The sequence below is a fragment of the Leptodactylus fuscus genome, chromosome 4 (assembly GCF_031893055.1).
Source record: "Leptodactylus fuscus isolate aLepFus1 chromosome 4, aLepFus1.hap2, whole genome shotgun sequence".
In the NCBI taxonomy this organism is placed as follows: Eukaryota; Metazoa; Chordata; class Amphibia; order Anura; family Leptodactylidae; genus Leptodactylus; species Leptodactylus fuscus.
The window spans coordinates 115640853-115666123 of NC_134268.1; the positions used below are offsets into that span (position 1 = coordinate 115640853).

At 38.6% G+C, this 25271-nt stretch overlaps 1 protein-coding gene across 1 annotated transcript in view; it reads left to right on the plus strand.

Annotated features, from left to right (window-relative positions):
* CDH18 (cadherin 18) overlaps positions 1-25271 on the plus strand; it is a 551467-nt gene that overhangs the window by 351745 nt on the left and 174451 nt on the right. The window contains exon 6 of the mRNA XM_075270978.1: positions 15953-16134. Within this exon, the coding sequence (XP_075127079.1) occupies positions 15953-16134 (182 nt within the window). The remainder of the gene's footprint in view (positions 1-15952; positions 16135-25271) is intronic.

The following is a 25271-nucleotide window of genomic DNA, read 5'->3' on the forward strand; positions in this document are numbered from 1 at the left end:
CCTCACTTGCTGATCTCTGCTCCTGATCACAGCTGCCTCCTCATCTGCAGGAGGGGAAGCATAAGCGACCGTGAGCAGGAGCGAGGATTGGTAATTAAATAGGGCCTGTTACCTGCTTGAGGTTTTGTGGAATTCCAGAGTTACCAGCAGCTTCAAATACTTATTTGATACTTTTCAGCAGCAAAGTGATCCTTTTTCTTTCCCATATTGCGGCCTGCTTAATAATGTGGATCGTTCTTCTTAAGTAGGTTTCCTTTAATTGGGCTCGCCTGTAAACTAATTATCATGGGGGTTTGAGAATGATTTCAGAGATCCAAAAAGCTCACAATGGATTCACACTGTAGGGTACTGTAAGGTTATAGGATAGACTTTCTGGACTGGCATCTTCATCTAATCTGTATTATGTAACTATGTAACAATACAGTTCATGAATTTAATTGAAAAACAAAAAAATAAATCTTTATAACACTTATGCGGTTGTGTGTGTGTTATGAATCAAACACCTGTTCTTAACTTGCTCTTCCAATAAGATAAAATAATTTGGCTTGCATTGTAATATTTAACTGTTCCTTTTAACAAGCCAGTGTCATCACATCTATCACATGGCCATACTACACCCCAGTCCACTCAAATGATAGGGACTGGGGTGCAATACCAAGCACTGCCACTTTACTTTGTCTGGTGCTGTGCTTGGTAAGCAGTGAATTGTCCAGAGCAATCAATATCCTAGTTCTGGAGTACTCCTTTAGCAGAAATGAATATGCTAACAATCCTATTTTTAGCTACATTACATGTGGCCACTAATGAGAGGGCGAGGGAGGTGTGAATTGTAGCTTTGTTAGCGTGTTGTGATATTATATTTAATTGGGAAAGTTAGCTAAACTGGAGACCAGTTAACTTTTGCCACCTCTGTAATTTATAAGTAAGGAATAATTCTATGTTAATGTAGATGTTACTTTGTTCAAACTACTGTATATCATGTTTTTAAGTTTCCAATTGTGCTTTTCAACAATGAAAATACTGTAATGTTCAGATGTGTTTTATCACGGTGTGGTGACACTTTATTCAGTTGATACAACATTTTTGACACATTTTTATTCTCGTCTCATTCCTTTGCGAAAAAGTGATAGAAAACTGTGTAATCTGTGAAAGCTAAACAGATATATTTAGTGTATTATTTTACAGAGCTAGGTTAAATGTAATCTATAATTTATTTCCTAAAGAATGCATATTAACCCCTTTTTTACATTATATATAATATTCAGGAATAAGGCAGCACTCCAGTTCATTGGAGGTGAAAACTTCAACAACTGCAGAGTTCCAAACTCCCTCTGATATTAGCATCAGCACAGAAACTATGGCAGAAGCTTGATAGGTTTCCATGGCAGAATTGCTGCATTCAGTCCATACATCCACGAGCATAATGCTAAGCACCAGCAGTATTGGTATAAAGCAAGCTGCCACTGGACTCTGGAGTAGCAAAATATGCTAAGTAAAGAATTGTACTTCTCTGTTTGGCAGTCTGGCAGTCTCATGGATGAGAAAAATGGCTCATCTGGCAGTCTCATGAGTTTGACAAATGTCAGGAGAATGTTACCTGTATGGCTGTATTGTGTCAACTGTAAATATACAGTAGGTGGAAGAGGGTTAAATAAATGTATACATTTTTGCACTATTATTACCGTCTCCTACTTTTGATGTCAGCAGCATGTAGCCCAACAAGAAAGTGATGTGTAATTTGCTGGCTTGGTTTGTGCGCAATAGCTTATGTGAACACACATCAGTGATTGTTGTCATAGGTATAAGGGCTGATTTATCAGAGTTGCAAAAAGGGATGATTATGGGCTTTTGGGCTGGGGATGGCACCATTTCTCAAACACTAGTTTGGGAACTATTTGCATGCTGTTGCATGAAAAATATATTGTGAGTTGATATTTGGTAATATTGGGAATAACCACCATGGAAACTGTGGAGCATCATGTGCCATTGAATGTGAGATGTGATCATCAACTATAAAGGTGCACAAGGGCTGACTGACATGCTACAGTGACACAGCTCACTATGAAAATGAACCATCCTCACAGATCACATCCAGTATATCCATACATGCTAGGTAGATAGAATCTTACAGCAAGACAAAGCAACGTGAAATTTCTAGATGGCAACCTGACATTATACTGTGTGTGGGCAATAGTGGGTAGTAAACTGGGGGGGGGGGGCACTAAAGTGTCATTACACTGTATATGGGGCACTATTGGGAAATTATATTGTGTGGATAATAAGGATCATTATACTGTATGGGGAACACCAGTGGAGCATTGATGCCTCTTTCCACAGTATGATTTCCCATTAGTGCCCCCACTTACTATTACGGTCCTGAATGTCCCCTACAAAGTATAATGTTCCTCAGACCCCCCATTAGCACTAGTACATTACAATAATCATAGCGTGGATCACTATTAGTTCTTTCTCGTTACACAGGAGTGTAGACAAATTTCTCCTGTGCAGACAAAAGGGAAGATTACTGATTATAATTAGAGATGAGCGAACACTAAAATGTTCGAGGTTCGAAATTCGATTCGAACAGCCGCTCACTGTTCGAGTGTTCGAATGGGTTTCGAACCCCATTATAGTCTATGGGGAACATAAACTCGTTAAGGGGGAAACCCAAATTCGTGTCTGGAGGGTCACCAAGTCCACTATGACACCCCAGGAAATGATACCAACACCCTGGAATGACACTGGGACAGCAGGGGAAGCATGTCTGGGGGCATAAAAGTCACTTTATTTCATGGAAATCCCTGTCAGTTTGCGATTTTCGCAAGCTAACTTTTCCCCATAGAAATGCATTGGCCAGCGCTGATTGGCCAGAGTACGGAACTCGACCAATCAGCGCTGGCTCTGCTGGAGGAGGCGGAGTCTAAGATCGCTCCACACCAGTCTCCATTCAGGTCCGACCTTAGACTCCGCCTCCTCCGGCAGAGCCAGCGCTGATTGGCCGAAGGCTGGCCAATGCATTCCTATGCGAATGCAGAGACTTAGCAGTGCTGAGTCAGTTTTGCTCAACTACACATCTGATGCACACTCGGCACTGCTACATCAGATGTAGCAATCTGATGTAGCAGAGCCGAGGGTGCACTAGAACCCCTGTGCAAACTCAGTTCACGCTAATAGAATGCATTGGCCAGCGCTGATTGGCCAATGCATTCTATTAGCCCGATGAAGTAGAGCTGAATGTGTGTGCTAAGCACACACATTCAGCACTGCTTCATCACGCCAATACAATGCATTAGCCAGTGCTGATTGGCCAGAGTACGGAATTCGGCCAATCAGCGCTGGCTCTGCTGGAGGAGGCGGAGTCTAAGGTCGGACCTGAATGGAGACTGGTGTGGAGCGATCTTAGACTCCGCCTCCTCCAGCAGAGCCAGTGCTGATTGGTCGAGTTCCGTACTCTGGCCAATCAGCGCTGGCCAATGCATCCCTATGGGAAAAAGTTTATCTCACAAAAATCACAATTACACACCCGATAGAGCCCCAAAAAGTTATTTTTAATAACATTCCCCCCTAAATAAAGGTTATCCCTAGCTATCCCTGCCTGTACAGCTATCCCTGTCTCATAGTCACAAAGTTCACATTCTCATATGACCCGGATTTGAAATCCACTATTCGTCTAAAATGGAGGTCACCTGATTTCGGCAGCCAATGACTTTTTCCAATTTTTTTCAATGCCCCCGGTGTCGTAGTTCCTGTCCCACCTCCCCTGCGCTGTTATTGGTGCAAAAAAGGCGCCAGGGAAGGTGGGAGGGGAATCGAATTTTGGCGCACTTTACCACGCGGTGTTCGATTCGATTCGAACATGGCGAACACCCTGATATCCGATCGAACATGTGTTCGATAGAACACTGTTCGCTCATCTCTAATTATAATATATTAATGTTAAAAGGGCTGTTAGCCTGGATACAGGGGTCCGGACAGCAGCACTATTCTCTTACCTGCCCTGCACTGTGGGGCATAGAGGGAGAGAGTCTCATGAATTGGGAAAATAATTTTATCAGTGTTTCTCCCAATCATTAAGAAAACTTTCAGACTGATCTGCCACTGCTGGACCTCTGACTTCAGACTATAAGCCACAGGCATTTTTTTTAGTGTTTTCTTGAGAAAAAGTGCTTCGTATATATATATATATATATATATATATATATATATAGTGCTGAAAGCGTCATTACAAGCTAACTGCTGTAATGGTGAAGATAGTGAAGGGTCTGTGATTAATCTCACTGCATCATACAGTGTACAGTTCTGGAAAGCTTTGCAAGCAATTGTTGGAATGGGAGAATTTAGTCAGATTCAAGCACCTACCAGGCAGATTATTGATAGAAATCAATAGCTTGGAGTGAGGGTTTAGTTGTGCTGCTATTTCAGCTTGAGATTGCTGCCTTCCTTTTTTTTTTTTTTTTTGAAATTCTTTATTTATGAAGATTTTTACAACATTTTACATCAATGCCAAAAAGGTCAAAAAGGATGACAAAGCAATTTGTACGTATTATACATACAACAAGTAAAACAAATCAAATTACGTTTCTAATGAGTGTACTACAACGCAGTACTTTCCGCATAAGTGTCATAAGTAAAAAACCAGTTCAGCAAGAATGGCAAGACATATATCACGATAAACAACTAAAAGCAATAGTAGGCAAAAAATAGAAGAACACAATTTGTTACTTTCACTAGAAAGTGGTCAATTTATTGGCTATACGTATAGGAAAAAAAACGTCTAGATCACCAGTGGCGAGGGTAGACATGAGAAAAAAAAAAGTAGTAACTATGAGGGGAGGGGATGGGGAGGGTAATTATATCAGGGGGTGTAAATGCTTAACTAGGGTGGTCTGAGTACAGTACAGAGTTACTATGTTGAAGCCAGGGTAGCCAAATGTTTAGAAATTTTTTGTGAGTGCCTTTTGCACGGCTTAAAGCTTCTTCAAATCTTGCTATTTGGGCTACTTTCGCCTTCCAGCTAGCAATTTGTGGGGTAATTGGTTGGAGCCAGTATTTGGGAATCAGAGACTTAGCTGCTTCTATAAGGTGAGTTGTTAAGTCGGTTTTGCCCAAGGAGAAATTCGATTGGGGTAGTGACAGCAGGACCAGGGCTGGCGACAGAATCACGGATTTAGCCGTAATGGTAGAGATGTTTTGTTGAATTTGGGACCAAAATGGCGAGATTAGTGGAAGATTGCTGCCTTCCTGCTCTAATACAGAATTATAGACACACAGACAGGAAGTTAACCATTTCATTGCCAATTTAGTCTTTTGTGCAATAAATAGGGTTGAGCGATCGTGTTCGGAAAAAATCGGATTCCGATCGGCGATCGAGAAAATTTGACGATCGCGATAGGAATTCCGAACATAATCTTTTTAGGTGGGATCGGGATTGGTAGTATTTCCCACAATGCCTTCACACTGAGTATACAGTGTATACTCAGTGTGAAGGCTCCGCTGTGGTTCCATAGGAATGAATGGAAGCAGCCGACACACAGCCTTAACCCCCTGCGTGCCGGCTGCCTCCATTCATTCTAATGGGAGACTAAACTAACATGTCTCGTAGCTACGTGACGTCTGCCCTCCCAGTACCCACCCACACTCTCCTAACCCACCCACAATCTCCTAACCTGGCAGGGAGGGGGCAGCGAAGGGAGAAGAAGACTGCAGCTGGAGCGGCAGTGAGGCGAAGAACAGTGGAGCATGGAGCAGCCATCTCTGGAGGTAAGTGGACACCAGGGGGGACTAAGTAGCCAGAGGATTAAAAAAAAATCCTCTGGCTACTTAGTGATTCACTAGACAGCGTGGATTCTAGCAATTGTTAGATTCCATGCTGTATAGTGAATATGACTGCTTTTAAAATCTGATCTCCGATTAATAAAAAAATCCCATTGACTTGCATTGGGATCGGAATTGGGATTGAGATCAGGTTCGAATGAAAAATGATCGGAAATTGGATTTTAAAATCGATCCTGAAAAGTCAGGATCGGCTCAACCCTAGCAATAAAGCAATTTCATCTGTATATACAGTCTTTAAGCAGACTCTTTACTTTATTACATGTGTGCAAATGTGAAAATTTTATATATATATATATATATATATATATATATATATATATATATATATATATATCCATTAATACATTAATTACACTAATCAAAAAAAAAAAAAAAACTTTTCCCAAATATTGAATAAAAACAAACAACCATACATAAAGTATGTTCACAGAATCAGAAAAGGACAGGCAAAACGGATGGACGCAATGGATTGGATAACTGGTGTATGAGAAGAAGAAAAACAGTTTTTACCTCAGTCATGATGATCGGTCTTGAAATATAGTCCAGCCTTTTCAGCATCGACACCAGGCACTCAGTCAGGGAGCCTTCACACGGAGTAAACGCGCGTGTATTTTTGCAAAATACATGTGTAAAAATACATGTGTAAAAATAAGACTCCCATTGACTTCAATGACATTTTACAGGCGTATTTTTACAGACGTATTTTTACACATGTAAAAAATATCATTGAAGTCAAGGGGAGTCTTATTTTTACATGCGTATTTTTACACGTGTATTTTTCAAAAATACATGCGTGTTTACTCCGTGTGAAGGCTCCCTTAGTGTGCCACAAATTTTACTTGAAAGTTTGGAAATTGGCACTCTGATAACGCAATTTTCATGTGGCATTAGCTCCTGTCTCATGCAGGAAAAAACGGCAAGGATAATCCAGGTTCTTTTCTGCCTCCCTAGTGTTGTTTTTGGATTAGAATCTAGAGATGAGTGAATAGTATTCAAAACTATTCGTCGAATACCTCGCTCCCATAGGAATGTGTGGAAGTGGTCGAACACCAAGGGGTTAAGCGCTTTGAAGATTTGCCAGACGCTAACATGTATTCCTATGGGAGCGATGTATTCGTATCTTCGCTCCCATATATGTTCGCTCAACACTATTAGGGCTAGTTCACACGTGAACTGCCCGCGCGGGTTTTGACACAGAGAGAGACGCGGCGAGCCGCGTCTCTCTCTTGTCAAAACCCGCTCGCCGCGACCATCGCTGTCGCGGCTTAACCCTCTGCTGTCGTCTCAAATGAATGAGCCGACATAGGAGGGAGCTGCGGGGGGCGGAAGCCGCGCGACTGAGACAGCGCGGCTTCCGCCTGAAGAAAGGACATGTCCTTTCTTTTCTCCGCTAGCAGCAGCTCGCCGCTAGCGGAGAACAGAAGCCCGGCGGTCTCCATAGACCACCATTATAAGGGGAGGTTTTGGACGCGAATTCCGCTGTCAAAAACCTCCCCTTATACTCACGTGTGAACTAGCCCTAAGAGTCGTTTCCATTGCAGAAGCTATTCTAGCTTTTTTAGCTGGCAGGCCAGACACGCTGATAGTGTGACCCAAATTTTTCTTCAAAATCTATAGTGGATGTAATAAAAATAAAAATACATAAACAAAAAACACCACTGCTTGTTCAACACAATGTTGGTGTGACATTCAGCTGTGATAAAGTGATCATTTTTTATTGCTTTTTTTTTTATTATTTAAAGCCAATTCTTAATCACTTTTCAACTCAGCACACAATCAGAAATTTTTCTACCAAATAACAAAACTGAAGCACTTACAAGTTATCAAAACAGGCTAATATTTCTATAAAACTGTTGCTTTTTGCAATATAGCCACCATGTGTGTTGAAAAATACCACAGGCAAGCACCTTTCTCCAGTAAAAGGGTAGTTTTTGGAGGTCTTTTAAATGATCAGCACAGTGTATGGCTAATCTCAGAGTTGTGTCCATTGCCTACCATTTGTTTTTCCATAGACATACACACTTTTACGTTGACATAATCTCGGCTGTGCTTAAGGGTCTATTCACATGGAGGACAATGGTGCTTTATTTGGCACTGAATTTTCCACGCTGAAAAAAATCCTCCCATTGACTTCAATGGGTGCCGCTAGTGGAAAAAAAAAGCTAGCGGCATGGCCTGAGGAATGACCTGAAGTGGCCTGAAGAACAAGCTGGCTCCCAGAAAAAAGACCTGAGCGGTTCCCATTAATTTCAATGGGAGCTGTCTTTTTAGTCAGGGTTTTGAGGCGAATACGGCCTCAAAACCCTGACCAAAAAAACCCTGTGCGAACTCAACCTTATTGTCAAAATTCAAATCCCAAGCTAAAAGTCAATAAACAACAACACGCTAAAGTCCAAACTGTCTTAGTCATTTCAAAATATATTCAAATATGTTGTTTTATTTTGATGCTTTGGGTTATTGTCTTGTTGCATGAAATCCATATCTTTTCAGCCTGAGCTTATGAATTGCTGCCTTGCACCTGTAAAAGGTTTTTATATACTTTATTGCTCTCTCAGTGATCACAACTAGGGTTGAGCGAAAAGATCAGAAAAGATCGGATTCCGATCCCGATCTTTTCCCGCGGTATCTAGATCAGAGGTTATTTACCACAATGCTTGGCTACTGGTCAATCATTGTTAGCTTTTTTCCCACAATAATTGACCAGTAGCCAAACATTGTGGTAAATAACCTCCGACCTCGATCCCGTAGGAAAAGATTGGGATCGGAATCCGATCTTTTCCGATCTTTTCACTCAACCCTAATCACAACATGTCCTGGTCCTGTGGCTGTATAAAGTGTAGAATGATGTTTTTGGTGTTTGTGTGTAGTAGTCTTTGTTCATTTTAAGCTAAACAGTTAATTTTGTGTCATCTGTCCTTAAAATGTTTTCTCAAATAAATTGGGGGACATCCAGGAGGTCCTGTACAAGCCTGAGGCTTCCTAGGACAGTAGAAGATTCATTGAACATCATTCTTGTTAGGTGGTTTTCTAATGGTAGAAACCTGAACAGAAGCTTTTGTACAAGTTAAACTACTGTAGCTTGTTTGTCTGTAATTGTGACATTTATTAAATAATATTATGTTCTATAATATTATAGGACTCCTATTTATCCTTGCAAATGTTATCAAGAGGACATGTATAAAATTGGCAACGCCCCAAAATGGTGAAATCTTGATATAGATGTAAAAACAATGGTCTGACATACCGCCTGTGAAAATGTGGGTGTATGAATTGGATTTATATAATTTTGGAGTGCTGTATATTTTCCCATATGTATCCATATACAGGATAAAAGTTCTACTGATCAGTGTCTGTTTACAAAATAGGAATCTTAATGTGCACTTTCCATATACTGTATAGGTTAGAAGAGCTACTGTGCAGTGTCTATATACAGGATATGTGTTTCTGTGTAATTAACATATGTATCATATGCTGTTGTGACGTGTCACTATGAAGGATATAGGTTCTATTGTGCACTGTCTCTATGTAAGATAGAAGTACTAATATGCAGTTTTCCCATACAGGATAGAAGTGCTACTGTACAGTGTCTATTCTGCCTTAGTGTGCACAGTATGCAGGATAAAAGTGCTACTGCGCAGTGTCCTTACACAAGATAACCTTAGGGTATAGGTTCTATTGTGCAGTGTCCATATGCAGGAAAGTAGTGCTACTGGGTAGGGTCCGTATACAGCATAGAAATACCACTATGCAATGTCCTTACACATGATAAAGGTGCTAATGTACAGTGTCTGTGCACAGGATAGAAATGCTACTGTGCAGTGTTTGTATACAGGATGGAAGTACTACTGTATAATGTCCCTTTGCAAGATAGAACATCAGTCCTAAGTCTTCATGCTTCTGCGGGTGAGAACATCAGATGATGTAATGTGATGTGATGTTTGATCTTACTAGGCCTTAAAATTACAGGAAGATCAAGAATACAGACAGGAGGTTCCCGTATGCCTTGGCCCAGATTTAGTAATGTGGTAATTAAAAACTGGACTAAACATGGCACATGTGTTGTGCAATTTAGCGAAATATGGTGCATCTAGTATGGGTTAAAATATTTCTGACTTGCTGCATGTTTGGGTGTGTCTTCTCAGAAAACAATGTGTAACCTAAACAAGCAAAAAAATGTGTTGTAAAATTCTAGCTAGGTGTATAAATTTACACTTTACTTATGTAAAAATATATCAGATTTATCATATAGCATCAGTCACTGTGATAAATCTGGTGTGGTTTCAAAGTAAAGACTAATACATTTCCACAGACGCAGATAAATATAAGGCAGAAAAAATCTTCTATCGTGCCGTATGGTGTGCCCTACTGTATAAGATCGAGGGGAAGGACCATTCAACTATGGCCTGGCCCACCTGTCTCTGGGATCCCAAAGCAGGCATAAAGTCGGCTTCCAATAGACGTATGCCACTGCAAATGTTATACATATCGGCCATCTTCTTTGAGAAGACCACTTACCTAGGAGTGCAATTTTGGGGTGCTTGTCTCAAAGAAGGTGTACTGCATTTTAAAAACTGGATCTAGAAACTACCTTGACTGAAATCTAAGTTCCAAAAACATTTTTTCACTCAGCAATTTTATTTGAAGCTGCATTTTATCACTTTCGGTGCGTGCCAGTTGAGCTCATTTTTCTTTATCATTCAGCAGCTGATGCCTGTGATACTATATTTTCAGATAATCGAGCTGTAGTTTTTAGTCAGGATTCAGTGCAGCAGAATCCAATGTAATATATGCAGGCTCAGTAGTGGAAAATGATTTCATCTCATCTTGAGGAGTAATTCCGGTGCATACCTCACAAAGACTTTAAGGCTTAGCGTTAATAGTGTGATTGCGATTCATGGCTAGTCACAGTTGGTATCAATTCAGATTTGGTACTTTGTTCTTGGTTTATCTGTAAAAAAGGAAGCTTTCAAGCAATATATCAAAATAAAAGTATTTCCTAATGGCAGTTTTATTTTTCCTTTGTAAGACTTGGAAATGTAGAAAATAAAGTGCGACTTGTACTCATCAGCTTTTCTACAAGACAATGATAAATGATTCATTACAACAAATGCTTTAGTGCTAAGGCAGAAAATAATTTGGTTTTGCTTCATTATTATAATAAAGTTGCTTAGACTTACCAGGTAGGTATTTATTTTGTTGTGTTTTCACAATCTTGTAGAAAATGAATAGATATGACTGGAATATTATTCAGTTTCTTGAAAATGTAATCATGTAAAAGTAAAGGAAAAAATATTTAAAATTGGTGTTTAAAAGGCTAAAATACAAAGGCTGTGTTAAAAAAAAATGTTTATACTGTACAGTATACACTATACACACTTTTAAGCATTTCCATTTCAACCCTGGCAAACATAGGAATTGTGATGTTTGGTACTGACCTACAATACATATGCACACTTGTGACGTGCCATAATGAGTCATCTTGATGTTTGGTATTGACCTACAATACGTATGCACACTTGTTGCGTGGCATAATGAGGCATCTTGATGTTTGGTTTTGATCTACAATACGTATGCACACTTGTTACCTGTAATAATAAGGAATCTTGATGTTTGGTACCGACCTACAATATATATGCACACTTATGTGCCATAATGAGGAATCTTGATGTTTGATACTGACCTACAATACATTTGCACACTTGTTACACGCCATAATGAGGACTCTTGATGTTTGGTAGTGACCTACAATACGTATGCACACTTGTTGGGTGCCATAATGAGGAATCTTGATGTTTGGTACTGACCTACAATACATATGCACTCTTGTTGCATGCCATAATGAGGAATTGTGATGTTTGGTACTGACCTATAATACATATGCACACATGTTACGTGCCATAATGAGGAATTGTGATGTTTGGTACTGACCTACAATACGTATGCACACTTGTTGCATGCCATAATGAGGAATCTTGATGTTTGGTACTGACCTACAATACATATGCACACTTGTTGCGTGCCATAATGAGGAATTGTGATGTTTGGTACTGACCTATAATACATATGCACACTTGTTGCGTGCCATAATGAGGAATTGTGATGTTTGGTACTGACCTATAATACATATGCACACATGTTACATGCCATAATGAGGAATCTTGATGTTTGGTAATGACCTACAATACGTATGCACACTTGTTACCTGTAATAATAAGGAATCTTGATGTTTGGTACCGACCTACAATATACATATGCACACTTGTTACGTGCCATAATGAGGAATCTTGATGTTCGGTAATGACCTACAATACGTATGCACACTTGTTACCTGTAATAATAAGGAATCTTGATGTTTGGTACCGACCTACAATATACATATGCACACTTGTTACGTACCATAATGAGGAATCTTGATGTTTGATACTGACCTACAATACATTTGCACACTTGTTACACGCCATAATGAGGACTCTTGATGTTTGGTAGTGACCTACAATACGTATGCACACTTGTTGGGTGCCATAATGAGGACTTGTGATGTTTGGTACTGACCTACAATACATATGCACACTTGTTACATGCTGTAATGTGCTTACAGATTCAGCAAACATTAAGGAGGTTATCAGCTTTTTAAAAGTTGATATCTTCTCCATAAGGTATGAGGAAATACGTTTTAGAATCTGCAGGAATCTGTCCGTACCCCCACATCAGCTGTTTCCCCTTAAACACAAGCTACATTACCCACTTGAAATACCTTTAATAACAAGAGGAATGAACACTGCAGTTTGAGTACTCATAGAAGAAACAGCTGATCCGCAGGGATCCCAGCAGGCGAACCGCAGTGTATTCAATCTGTTATTTGTAATGTTAAACATTGCTACATCTGTAAATCTGATAACTTGCTGCACTGTGACATCTTATCATGAAAACCATAGAAAGGGTCAAGTTAAAATTATTTGTATTCCAATGAGAAAGAGAAAGTATCCATCAGCTCTTCGATAAAATATAACTTTTATTTACGAATTGCCATAAAATGACCAAAAATTGATGTTACAATACATTAGAGAAGGAAAAAGAAAATAATAAACCCCCTAAAAAAAACGCAGACGCTTTTCGTGTTCCGAAATGCGTCTGCGTTTTTTTAGGGGGGTTATTATTTTCTTTTTCCTTCTCTAATGTATTGTAACGTAAATTTTTGGTCATTTTATGGCGATTCGTAACTAAAAGTTATATTTTATCGGAGAGCTGCTGGACACTTTCTCTTTCTCATTGGAATTTGGATACAGACACTCATGGAATAGAGTGTTTGCCGTGCACCCCAAACTAATTTGTATCACAAAGCCGATGGAACCAAGCATCATGTGGGTGAGCTGAACTTTTCTCTTTATATTTTTAAAATTCTTTGTGGCTGTTTATTTAATTGATTGAGTCAAGCTTAAAGTTTGCTATGTTTATGTTCACAAACACTACAAATACACATGCTTACCAAGTGCTGATGTGATCAGATGTATCTGATCTCCAGTTACATTAACTAATGCAATTTTTCCTGAAAGCAATTTAACAAAGTGACATGGATTGCTAACAAGGACCTTGAAATGCTGCAGTTCACACCTTGCCCCTCCACACACACAAAGTGGCATAACATAGACAGAAATCTCCCTTTGATGATCACATTGATTTTAGAAAAGGTGTTTAAGTTGACACAGTTGATAAAGTTGATAAAGATGTGACTTCACTTAACTGATGAGTTTAGTTAGTGAATGAAATAGCTCATTAAATCAATTCAACATAATATGACTACATACAAACAAATCCTTGAAAGACTGCAATTCACACCTGAAACTGGCTTAGCCCAGATGTACTGGTTAGGATTACTCAATCTGGGCCTCCACATGTAGGCAAGGAAGGTCACCCAGCTTCCTCTCCTGTAGTTGATTGAGTTCCTCCTTGTATTCCTTCTTCTGGAACTGGAGGAGGGCTTCCTGGTTCGTGTGTGAACTGTGTTTTACATATGTATCTGCCTCACAGTGCAATCAGTAAATCAATCACTAAAGATGGGCAAACTCCAAAAGATTAGTTTGTCAACGAGATTGTTTAGCTTTGATTCTGTCCAAACTTCTTTGGATAGAACTGGAAGGGAAATTATTATACTGTAATATCTCTTCAGAACCAAGAGTACAATTGCTGGAGGCTCAGGGGAAGTGACAGAAATAAATAAATAAATAAATAAATAAATAAATAAAAACGTTGATACTCCCCTTCCATTACCTCTTTTGGGCCTACTTGCAGCATCTGGTGCTCTTCTTTGATTTCATATGCTGAGGGTTACCACTGAGGCCTGTAATTGGGCCTCAACAGTTACATGGGCACACCGAGGTAACTCAGATGCATGACATCAAAGAAAAGCATCCAACGCAACGAGGAGGAAGACACAGAGCTCCAGGAGCCATGAGGAGGCCCCAGAGTATAACTCACTGGCGGTGGCCATTTTAGTTTTTCTAAGATTAATTCCAAATAATTTGGTTTAATGAAATATTCTGGTAGAACCTGGCTCGGTATGACTTGACTCTATCAATATATACAAAACAAAATTAGACAGAACATACTATATATATATATATATATATATATATATATATATATATATATATATATACACAAATATGTATATATATATATTTCACATCATTTACATCATAAAGCTAAAATGATTGATACGCACACCATGAATATATAAGGAAGAATTGACTGCACATGAAACTAGTAGCAAAACTGCTTAAACCAATTTCTATCAGATCCTTAAACAAATTGGAGATCAGTTAAGTGCTGACTTATCTGTACTAAGAGCATTTTGTTCAGAACACTTGTAAAGACACAATCTATACTTCTCACAGTTGGGGTTTTAAATTATTGTCTCATGTTTAGGTAATTCTCAATGAACTGCATTTATACCTACAATGAAACAATGTAGTAAACGTATCAAGAACTAAGGGCCATTTGTTCTACTGGTGTATTTAACTCTCAGAGAAATGCCTAAATTAGATTGCCTAGACAATTGTAGAAACCTCTCAGCTGTGAAATGTATTCCATGTATTTATGTCTGATACAATTCACCTATAGCAAAGCATGTTGTTACAGTTTAGGATTTCTGAAGCCAGTCGTCAGTCATATTGATAAAGTTTTAAGATCCTTTCATATTTGTACATGGTTCCTTGTTTGAAATTAACGTTCACTAATGTAGAGGTAGCAAAGTAGAACTTGGCACACAACAACTTTAATAAACAGTTGCAGCAAAGTTAAAACTTACATTTTCAGTATTCATTTATTTTAATGGTTTATATGTGAGTTATCAGATTATATTTCTAAGTGTAGCGCCATACAAGGATCCAATATGCATTTGTAAGGCCCAGGTGCATTCCTTTATAAGTAAGTGGCACACATATTACTTCCAGATTATATTTCATTACTGGCCTCGATAAAGGTGGTACAACACACTATTCCAAAAACAGTTATTGCATTTAAAGGGTTGTCTCATTTCAGCAAATATATGTTATTGTATGGTTGGGGTTTTAAATTATTGTATAGAATTTGTTTCTGTATACATTTCTTATGGCTTTCTAGGTCTCTGCTTGGTATCATTCTGTAGTGGGCATTCACACTATTGTTGTTAGTGTCCGTTGCTACCATGCATTACAAAATGTAAACAAAGGACACTGACAAATCCTTCATAAAATGTTCAAAATAATGAACTTATGGTCGACGTCAAGTGTCTGTTATTTTTTTTTTACATTAATGTCATTTATGTCCCTGTGGATAAGGGACTTATGATGAATGATAATGGACAGTCATCTGTTACTGTCCATTTTTTGTGTGCTTTTTTCAGAGCTGTGGCATTACCATTTGACCAATGGAAGTGAGGTCACTTTCTGAGAAGAAAGTAGCCATCTTGTCAAGTACTACACACCCTCATTAATTGTGTGTCACTTATAACTGCATCCTGGTCCATAGGATGTCACTACCCATATTATTAATTTTCATTATTTTATGTTGTTAAGATATGTTCTGTTTTTTCCTAGAATGTATACTAATCATTATCCCTTCCCAAATATTTCCACAGAACATTACCAACTATATGTTGCAGAATCAGCCCAAGTTGGCTCAGCTGTTGGGAAAATCAAGGCTAATGACGCAGATATTGGACTTAATGCCGACATCAGGTACTCTATCGTTAATGGAGATGGGGTTTTTTCTATAACCACGGATAAGGAAACGAGAGAGGGAATCCTTTTGCTCAAGAAGGTAAACTTTTCACTTTGATAATGTTTAAAGGTTTATAGGTACACTTAAATTCATTGCTGTTTTAATAAGTTATTTGCTGACTTGTAGGCATAATAAATTTACTACACTTTATTATGGATGTATAAGGTTAGTATCTCAAATAATCTAATTGAATCTTACTTATTGGTGATGGTCTTAAGTGGAATTGTATCTGCCTTATTTCATCCACAAACACTTTCCTCTCTGAACTATGTAAAACGGTCTTGCATTATGTCATTGAGTTAAAATTGAATGCTATCTTTATATGGAAGAGACATTTTCATTTTTAATACCGGAAAGTAAGAAACAGCATTGATTAATGTATTATTATTATTATTAGTGTAAAAGAAGATACAAAGGTTCTCATAAAATCACAACTATTGTAAAAGCATATCAGACGTTTTTCAATGGGAACCCAGACTCTTAGAGAAGCTAGGCACTTCCTTAACATGGTGAGTCCCACATCACAGAAATCCAATAATGGGATAAATCCCACAAAAACAGAGGAATAACCACTGGTCCAGTAAAAAAAAAATAGTTATTTAAGCAAACATAAGCACACAAAACATGTAATGAGTTATGCTTAAATAACGACATTTCTACTGGACCAGTACTCATTCCTTCATCTTTGAGGGGTTTACCCTATTATTGCACATTTTCATTTGTAGGAGTTAAGAATATTAGAGCATCAAATTGTAAACTCTAGGGTGAACAAGCACTATTCAATGCATAAATATTTTACTGGATTTTTATGTGAAACATTTTTGGTTTATGGCAGAATCGGTATTGTTTTATATTATCTGATTTATTATGCTTACTAATAGTGTTATTGTAGGGGAATGTGAAAAGCAAGGCTTATAAACATAAATATATTAAAGAGGGTGTATAATTTTGGTCCTTTGGCTATGAGTTGATCATAAGGTGTCCCTCTGTTGATCTTTGACCATTCAGCTGTGGGTTCCTGTGTGCACTAAAAGGCAGGAGATGATCCTCATCTTGTAGAGTAGCTAATTATTCTTCAATTAACCAGTATAGTACAAATAGGTTTTTTCCTAGCTTTAAATACAGGGTTCATACATGTAGCCTTAGTGATACTGTAAGGGAATTGCTATAGCTCAATAGACACTGAGCCCTAAGCAGCTTGCCGGTCTTATCCTAAGCAATAGGCGACAACTTGTCGACAAGTCCTTCCTATATAAGTGACAACACAGAACACAGACAAGACAAACAACAACTAAGGAAGGTCAGCTAGCTAAGGGTCCAGTAACAGTCGAGCAACGCAGTACAAAATTGTAATCCAAGAGAATAGCCACAAGGGAAGCCAAGGGTCAGAGATAAGTAATGCAATAGTAGCAGAAAGAGGGGTTTAGTAGAGACAAAGTCTAAGGACAGAGTCACAATAGCCAGCAAGCCTGTGTGGGCTGATGGTATGTATACAAAAAACCAAGAACCCACCCCAGACTTGATTGGAAAACAGGTTATCAATCACAAAGGCAGGGCTAGAATTAACTATTTTAAGAGCAGAGAGAAACAAGGTGCAGGAGATGGGTGTGGTGGAAATTCAAATACAGAGGATAGATAATAGAGCAAGGTTCACACAGTGCAATGAAAAACTCTAAACAAAGAATCAAACTGTACACGCCTCCTGTGCCGCAACATGCTAACGGAGGGTAGCGCAGAGACCCAAACAAACAGAGATGTTACAGATACTTAAATGTTGTGAAACAATTCTACTAACAATATCAAGATATGTGTCTTTTTGTTATGATTGCCTATGGTAGGATTTCAATGGTTCAGGTATTTCAATTGTTCTATCAAAATATAGGAACAGAAAAATATAAATAACATCATTTCCATATCCATCACATGAGTTACACCAATGGTCTCATTATTCTCAATTGACTCTATTGGTGTCCATTGGGTTTTTGTTAAGGTTTCTGTGATTTTACTGGAAAAACTACAGAAACATGTTTTATTTTCTTTCAGCATTTTTAATAGAAGTCAATTACTCCAACTGTTCTTCAAGCAGCAATGCTTCATGTTTCAAAAATTTATAAATGTACAGTAAAATTATGAAAAATAATTTGTAAAATTATGGTATGGTATTCATTTATTCATAATGGGAAGATTATATGTATAGAGAAGTTTAAGTATCTGTTCACATACCATTTAGTTTATACATCAGAGGTACTGATTTGCCCTTCCTTACCTGTTGTCCTAGTTGGTATTGTCCAAATATGTTTATTACAAGATAATATATGTGTATCTGTATGGTCAGTCAGGAAATATGTGTGAATTGCAGTCTTTCAAGGGTTGTGTCTGCATTTTGTGATATTATGTTGAATTGATTTCATGAAAAATTTAAATACCTAACTCAATTCGAACTAAGTTAAGGGTGGAAACATATGTACATGTTTGGAGTATTCCTCCATAAATTGACTATAGTCTATAAAGTCCATCTCAGATCCTTTTGGGAGGAACAAACGTTGGAGTCGTATATTAAAAGCAATATCATACCCAGAGGGTTACACAATAATGGATTTTGCCTTCTCAAGGTTTGTGCTCCCCAGCCTTCTTGAAAAAGTGGGAAAAAGAATCGATTGAATCTTCCCTTAACTTAATGAATCTGTTGCTAGAGGAAGAAAGGGTATTACTTAATACTTCATCACAGGAACCTAAGGAGCAAATAGAAATAGCGAAGAAATTCTCAAGTAACGCTTGAGATTTTACAGCAGGCGGTGGAACTATTCATAATTTATATGAAGGAGAGAAAGCATTTCCAGTATAAATGAGATAGGCTAGGTTTTAAAGAAGACAGAGTCTTCGATTTTTCGGCTAGGAATAAAAATAGAAAAAGAAATTGGGACCAAGTAATTATTATCGGAATTCGAAGGCTCAGATAGTGAGCATTATCGATCGAATAGTAGAAAAGGAGAAAAAATGCCTATTCAGGAAGAGTTGGGAATCCTGTTAATACAAACCCCAGACATGGCAGGAATAGGGGAAGAACACAACAGCCTTGGGTAAGTGGGAGAGGGGATTTTATCACAAGGTTTCTCAGTATCTTATGGGGTGAAAAAATGAAGATTTGCAAAAGCCTACCCAATGATGAGATGCAAATTAAAAAACTTCCCTCTCGCTTATTAACCATTCCTGGTGATAATTTGTTAAAGAAGTTCTTGTTTTTTTTTTTGTTTGTTTTTTTTTTATTTAGGATAACAAATAAACCAAAGAACAAAAACATATCATTAAGTACACAAGAGTAAAACATCAGCAGTACTCAATACTATAAGCACAAAAAATAGTAAATGCAACATGAGCAATGTAAATATCAAGAATAATATCATGTGGGCCTAGCAAGATTAGCATTGTGGAACGACGACCTCCCTTTCCCTCACCAAAGTACATATTAGCACATCATACTAGTAAACCAAAGTTAAGCGCTACATATCATGTCAGTGCAGAATAGACATAGGGGCGAGTAACACGTAAAAGTACTCAGATGTGAGGAAAACAGTAGCCCAAAATAAATGCAAAGAGCCAGACATTTGAAACAAATAGACAAGCAAACAATTGGGGATGTAGATAGACAAAAACAGAAATGGAGTGTAGAAGTAGGAGTAAATGGGGGGAGGGAGAGGGAGTGTTAGTTGTGTTTGAGAGGAAGGGGAGAGGAAAGGGGGGAAAGTCAGGTAGGTTTATCTGCTCCAATCCTTTGCTCAGGTCGAGATAAGGCATAACCACTCCTTCCATATCTCCTAGAATCTCAGGTGCATCCTCCTGGACAAAATCGTCAGTTCCTCAAATCTCTCAATTTCGTTGATCTTGTCTTCCCATTCGCTGGGTGAGGGTGGGGTTGTTTGAAGCTAATGTAATGGTATAATCGATTTTGCCACCTCCAGTAAATGCATTATCAAAGGATTCCACCGTGGATAATAATGTTGCACAGGCATGGCTAAGAAAATTATATCTGTTGTTGGCGTGAGGTCAGGAGAGAAGACTTGTGCGATCTTGAACATGGTTCCAGAAAGTTGATAAAACCAGGCAAGTCCACCAAACATGTAAAACTGATATTCGAGTGGCAGTGTCAACAAGTGTTGTCTGTTGTGACATTTTTGTGGAACAACCATTCCAGTGAACTGTACCATCTGGCCAAAAGTTTATAATGATTCTTTTATAAACGGATGCATGCAGAGAAGCCATGTGAATGCTGTTGCAGCATCTTCGTGAGACAAGGAGAACTTCAGTTCTAACTTCCATTAACTGAAGAAAGCAAGTTTCGAGACCTCACATCTATCAATGAACTGTTGAAGAAAGAAGGAGATCTTTCTATGGGGTCTGGATCTAGAGTCAAACAGTGTGAGCTCAGAGCAATCAATGTTTTTTTTCAGAAGATGGATAAGCAATGTCTTACATATTGTAGGTGCAAGAAGTTCATTCTTAGATTCAGGAACAGAAAAAACATACACTATGTGATCAAAAGTATCCAGACACCTGGCTGAAAATGACATACAAGTTCGTGGCGCACTCCATTGGTAATGCTGGAATTCAATATGGTGTTGGCCCACCCTTTGCCTTGATGACAGCTTCCATCAGGTGCTGGAAGGTTTCTTGGGAAATGGCAGCCCATTCTTCATGGAGTGCTGCACTGAGGAGAGGTATTGATGTAGGGAGGCCTGGCACGAAGTCGGTCTTCCAAAACATCCAAAGGTGTTCTATAGGATTCAAGTCAAGACTCTGTGCAGGCCAGTCCGTTACAGAGATGTTATTGTCGTGTAACCACTCCACCACAGGCCGTGCAGTATGAACAGGTACTCGATCGTGTTGAAAGATGCAATCACCATCCGCAAATTTCTCTTCAACTGTGGGAAGCAAGAAGGTGTTTAAAACTTCAATATAGGCCTGTGCTGTGATAGTGGCACGCAAAACAACAAGGGGTGCAAGCCCCCTCCATTACCGATGGAGGGCACCATGAACTTGTAAGTCATTTTCAGCCAGGTGTCTGGATACTTTTGATCACATAGTGTATCATCTATAGACAAGGGATCGCCATCAGAACACAGGTTGCAAAATTGTAGTGTGTCCAAGTCATGTCAAATTGAGCAACAAGGGGTATGATTCAGGTTTATTAACCTAGGGATCAAACTAACTGTCTTCAGCAAGACCTTTCCAATCTTATGTACAACTCTTAATGATGGGGTTGTAAGAATTGTAAGCGGTCATTTTCTTGTGGCCGGCAGGCATGTGCAGTCGTCTTTGCCTGAGGCCTAGAAGTTTGAAGTGAGCGCCGGAAGAAGACGCATGAAGAGACCATTCTTGAAGAAGACGGAGGAGGCGCCGGAGAGTTCTCTCGCAGCATTGGGGATGCCCCCAGTGCTGTTTGAGTGCTGGGGCCCACCCTCAGTGTTGCAAGAGAACTCATTTGCATACAAACGAAAACTGGGATTTATACCAAACGGCGGCGCGGAGAAGACATCTAAAGGCGGGAGAATACCCTTTCTTAAGGCTATTCTTACATGTGAGTCGCAAAAAATTGTGTTTTAATGATAGGATCCCTTTAAGGCATTGCAATTGTCTAACCCTCACCTAGGGGAGGGGACTTTAATTGGAAAGTCCTACAACGTGAAGCACAATGGACATTCTTATTACAGAAGGTCGAACCACTAGGTCTGAATGATGGAATTTTATAGGCTTGCTTTATTGGCTAAAATATTATCCTGTACCTCCTTTAAGGACAAAATATTTGGTCAATTATGCAAAGGGAATGCAAGGGGTTATAAGATTTTTTCCCATATTCTTATCTAATATCCTTTCATACTTCCTTTTGGTTCTCCATGATTAATTGTCTGTCTATTTGGCTGAGGTAATATTGTATACCTCATTTACCCTATATTTGATGGAGTTTATTCTGTTACTCTCTATTGGTGTGTCTCCTTGGCTGTTAATTTCTCTTTGATATAAAAAAAAACTTAATTAAATGGAAGATGAATGATTATTGGTTTAATTTCCTTTTTTTGCCGATGTTTACTTTAATCTGCCACAGTGAATGTATATTTCGACTAGTGTGCATATTGTGACATTATGGAGACATCACTTTTGGGGAATATATCACTGCCATGTCCCAGTATAGTTTTGAGCCGTTTTGATAGGACAAAAAAAAAAAACTATTGCAAGCACCTCCTCCAAACATACTTACCTGTCAACACTGTATTACAGAGCACATTACCTTAATAAATAATAGTCCTTTGATATGCATGTCACTTTTATAGATTTGAAGAAAAAAACTTAGAATTCTTATGCAAGCCCTCTTACCTCTTGTGTCTCCCCATTTACTCATAGACTGTAAGCTCTTGTGAGCAGGGCCCTCATTCCTATTGTTTGACATGTTAATTCTTTGTCACATTGTAATGTCTCATATTGTCTGTTCATATACACTCTGATTTCTTAAATGCAGATAATGTTGGCTCTATATACATGAAGTTATCATCATTATTATTATGCAGATTAGACAGTTTGCACACTTGGGGCAAGCCTTCAGCTCCCTGGAGAGCTGCTCTTACTTCTAAGATCTGTACCACCTCCTGAACACCTACCCCCAGTGCACCAACTGCCCCGTTTGCATAAAAGTAAGTTTTCTTCAAAATCCACAAACGTGACATACACAACAAAAGTATTCTTATGACTGTAATGTGCTCCGTAATGCAGTTGAATCTGTTTGGTGGAGGTGATAGACTGCCTGTAATGTTGCTAATAGTCGCAGGAGAAATATAGTATGTTTAATAATATTTCTTATCAATTTGCTTTTATAATAGAAATAGATGCTTGTTCAATGTGCAATGTACATCAATGTATATCAATGTCCACTGCGCCACAATAGAGATAAACATCACACTGCTTTACTTTAGTCACAAAGTTACCTATGGTAAATACCGACATTAAGGTCGGGGCATTTTAGTATTTTATAGTGTCTGCGAAGTGGATGTAACTGTAGTGAATTTCATACACACATTGCAGAAAAATAGCCGCAATGGAAATCTGCCGTTCCTGCAAGTCCATCTTTTTCCTGCGCAGGCTTTAGTTTAAAAACTAATGGGATCTGTTGGGTTCCATGTGTAACCACTGTTGTAGCTGTCTGCCCCTCCGTTGTTCAGGTCTCCTCAGACAGTGCTATGTGAACCTAGTATAATAAATATCCATACCCATGTATTTCCTAATAAGAATTTACAAACATTTTAGGGTTGAAAACTAGAATCTAGAACAGTAGTCTATGAAAAAATGTTTGACACCAGGGAACTCAAAATCAAAACAGAGGCTTTGAAATTGTAGGAATCAATTATACTAGATACACCATTTTCTTGAAAATTCATGTTTTGTAATAATGCAAATAAGGCTCAAAATAAATTTGGATGTGTCAGACCCTTCAAGAGCTCTGTACTCACATTTGAAAAACCAAGATTCTGGCATTATAATTTCTATCGTGGAGCTCTAGAGGCCTCTATAAGATCGCTCATCTGTTTTCAGACGAGGGGTTGAAACCATTTTCTATGCTTCAGGACGAGTTTCACCTTCCCAAAACCGACTTTTTTAAATATTTGCAATTACGTCACTTTTTTCATACTTATGACCCCTCGCGGCTGACCTTTCCCAGACTAGCTTTGAGAATGTGGAGCCGATCCTCGCCTGCTAAGGGTGGGTTGTCCACATTTTATACTTTCCTCTCTGTCCCTGCTGAGCAGGTCAAACCTCTCCATCTGCTTCGTTGGGAATCAGACCTTGCCAGATCCATTTCTTTGTCGGATTGGTATGCTGCACATGGGTTTGTCAAACGTGTTTCTAAGGGTGCAGCCCACTGGGAAATGGCTCTGAAAATAGCGTTACGCTGGTATAGGACCCCAAGCCAATTAGCGCACATAGATCCCTCTTGCTCGAGTCTTTGCTGGCGGGGATGCGGTCACATAGGCTCTTTCATACATTTATGGTGGGAGTGCCCTCCAATCCTAGCGTTTTGGACGGCAGTATTTCAATTTATGTCTAATGTAGCTGGCCTCATTATACAGCCCTCCCCTGGTCTGGCTCTTTGTTTTTTGGACACTGATCTTTTCCCCTTGGGGTCACAGGTTGTACTGGGGCAGATAGTGCTGGCTGCTCGGGCTATGATCGCTCGTCAGTGGAAGTCTGCTCTTTGCCTAACCGTAGCTGAGTTAATCCATCATGTCGACTTAGCATTTACTATGGAACGTATGTTGGCCAACAAAAATCATACATATGCTAGCTTCCGTCTTAGGTGGTCCCTTTGGTCTTCTTATATGGACGCTAGGAATGCACCTCCTCCCTTACAGACTTAGGTAGGCCCCGTTTAGATCTCTTATTTACTCCCTGACTACGGGTGGCTTCATTTTCGTTTTTGCTGTATTTTCTTTGTATAATCAGTATTATATCCAGGTATACTGTTCTTGAGCGTGTTTTGTTTTGTTTCTCTTGTTTTCTTGTGTTTCCCCTGTTCTTTCTTCTCTTTGTTTGTTCTCTCCTTGTGGTTCCCTTTTTCCTCTCGTCTACTGTTCCTGTACTTATTTGTTTTTCTAGTTACACCGTAGTTGCTGGTATTTTGTTCTTATGCCCTGAGACTTGCATGGCGTATTGATCTTATAGGCTGAAATGTGATTATATGGCGCTCTGGTGTTTCTTGTTCTGTTTGTGTTATATATTGTAAAATCCTTTTTTCTCAATAAAAATCAAATTTAAAATAAAAAAATTATAATTTCTATCGTATTTTATAAATTCTTCTAAACTATGTCTATATATATATATATATATATATATATATATATATATATATATATTAGTGTTGCAAAAGTTGCATTATGTTCATGCTTCAGTAAATATATAACATTTTTATATGTTTTCATTTGTTATGGTTCCAAAACGTGTTCTTTATTAGAGTCTTATTTTCTCATAACCGCTAATTCAATCTTAGATCTGTATATGCCCAGGTTTCCTCATGATCTAGCTAAGAGAACATCTAACTCAAAGCCATCCAAAACAAGATGGCACATCTCCAGCCAGTCCGTTCTATTTTAATGAAGTGAATAAATTTGTTAGAATTTGTGTCAATGCCTACA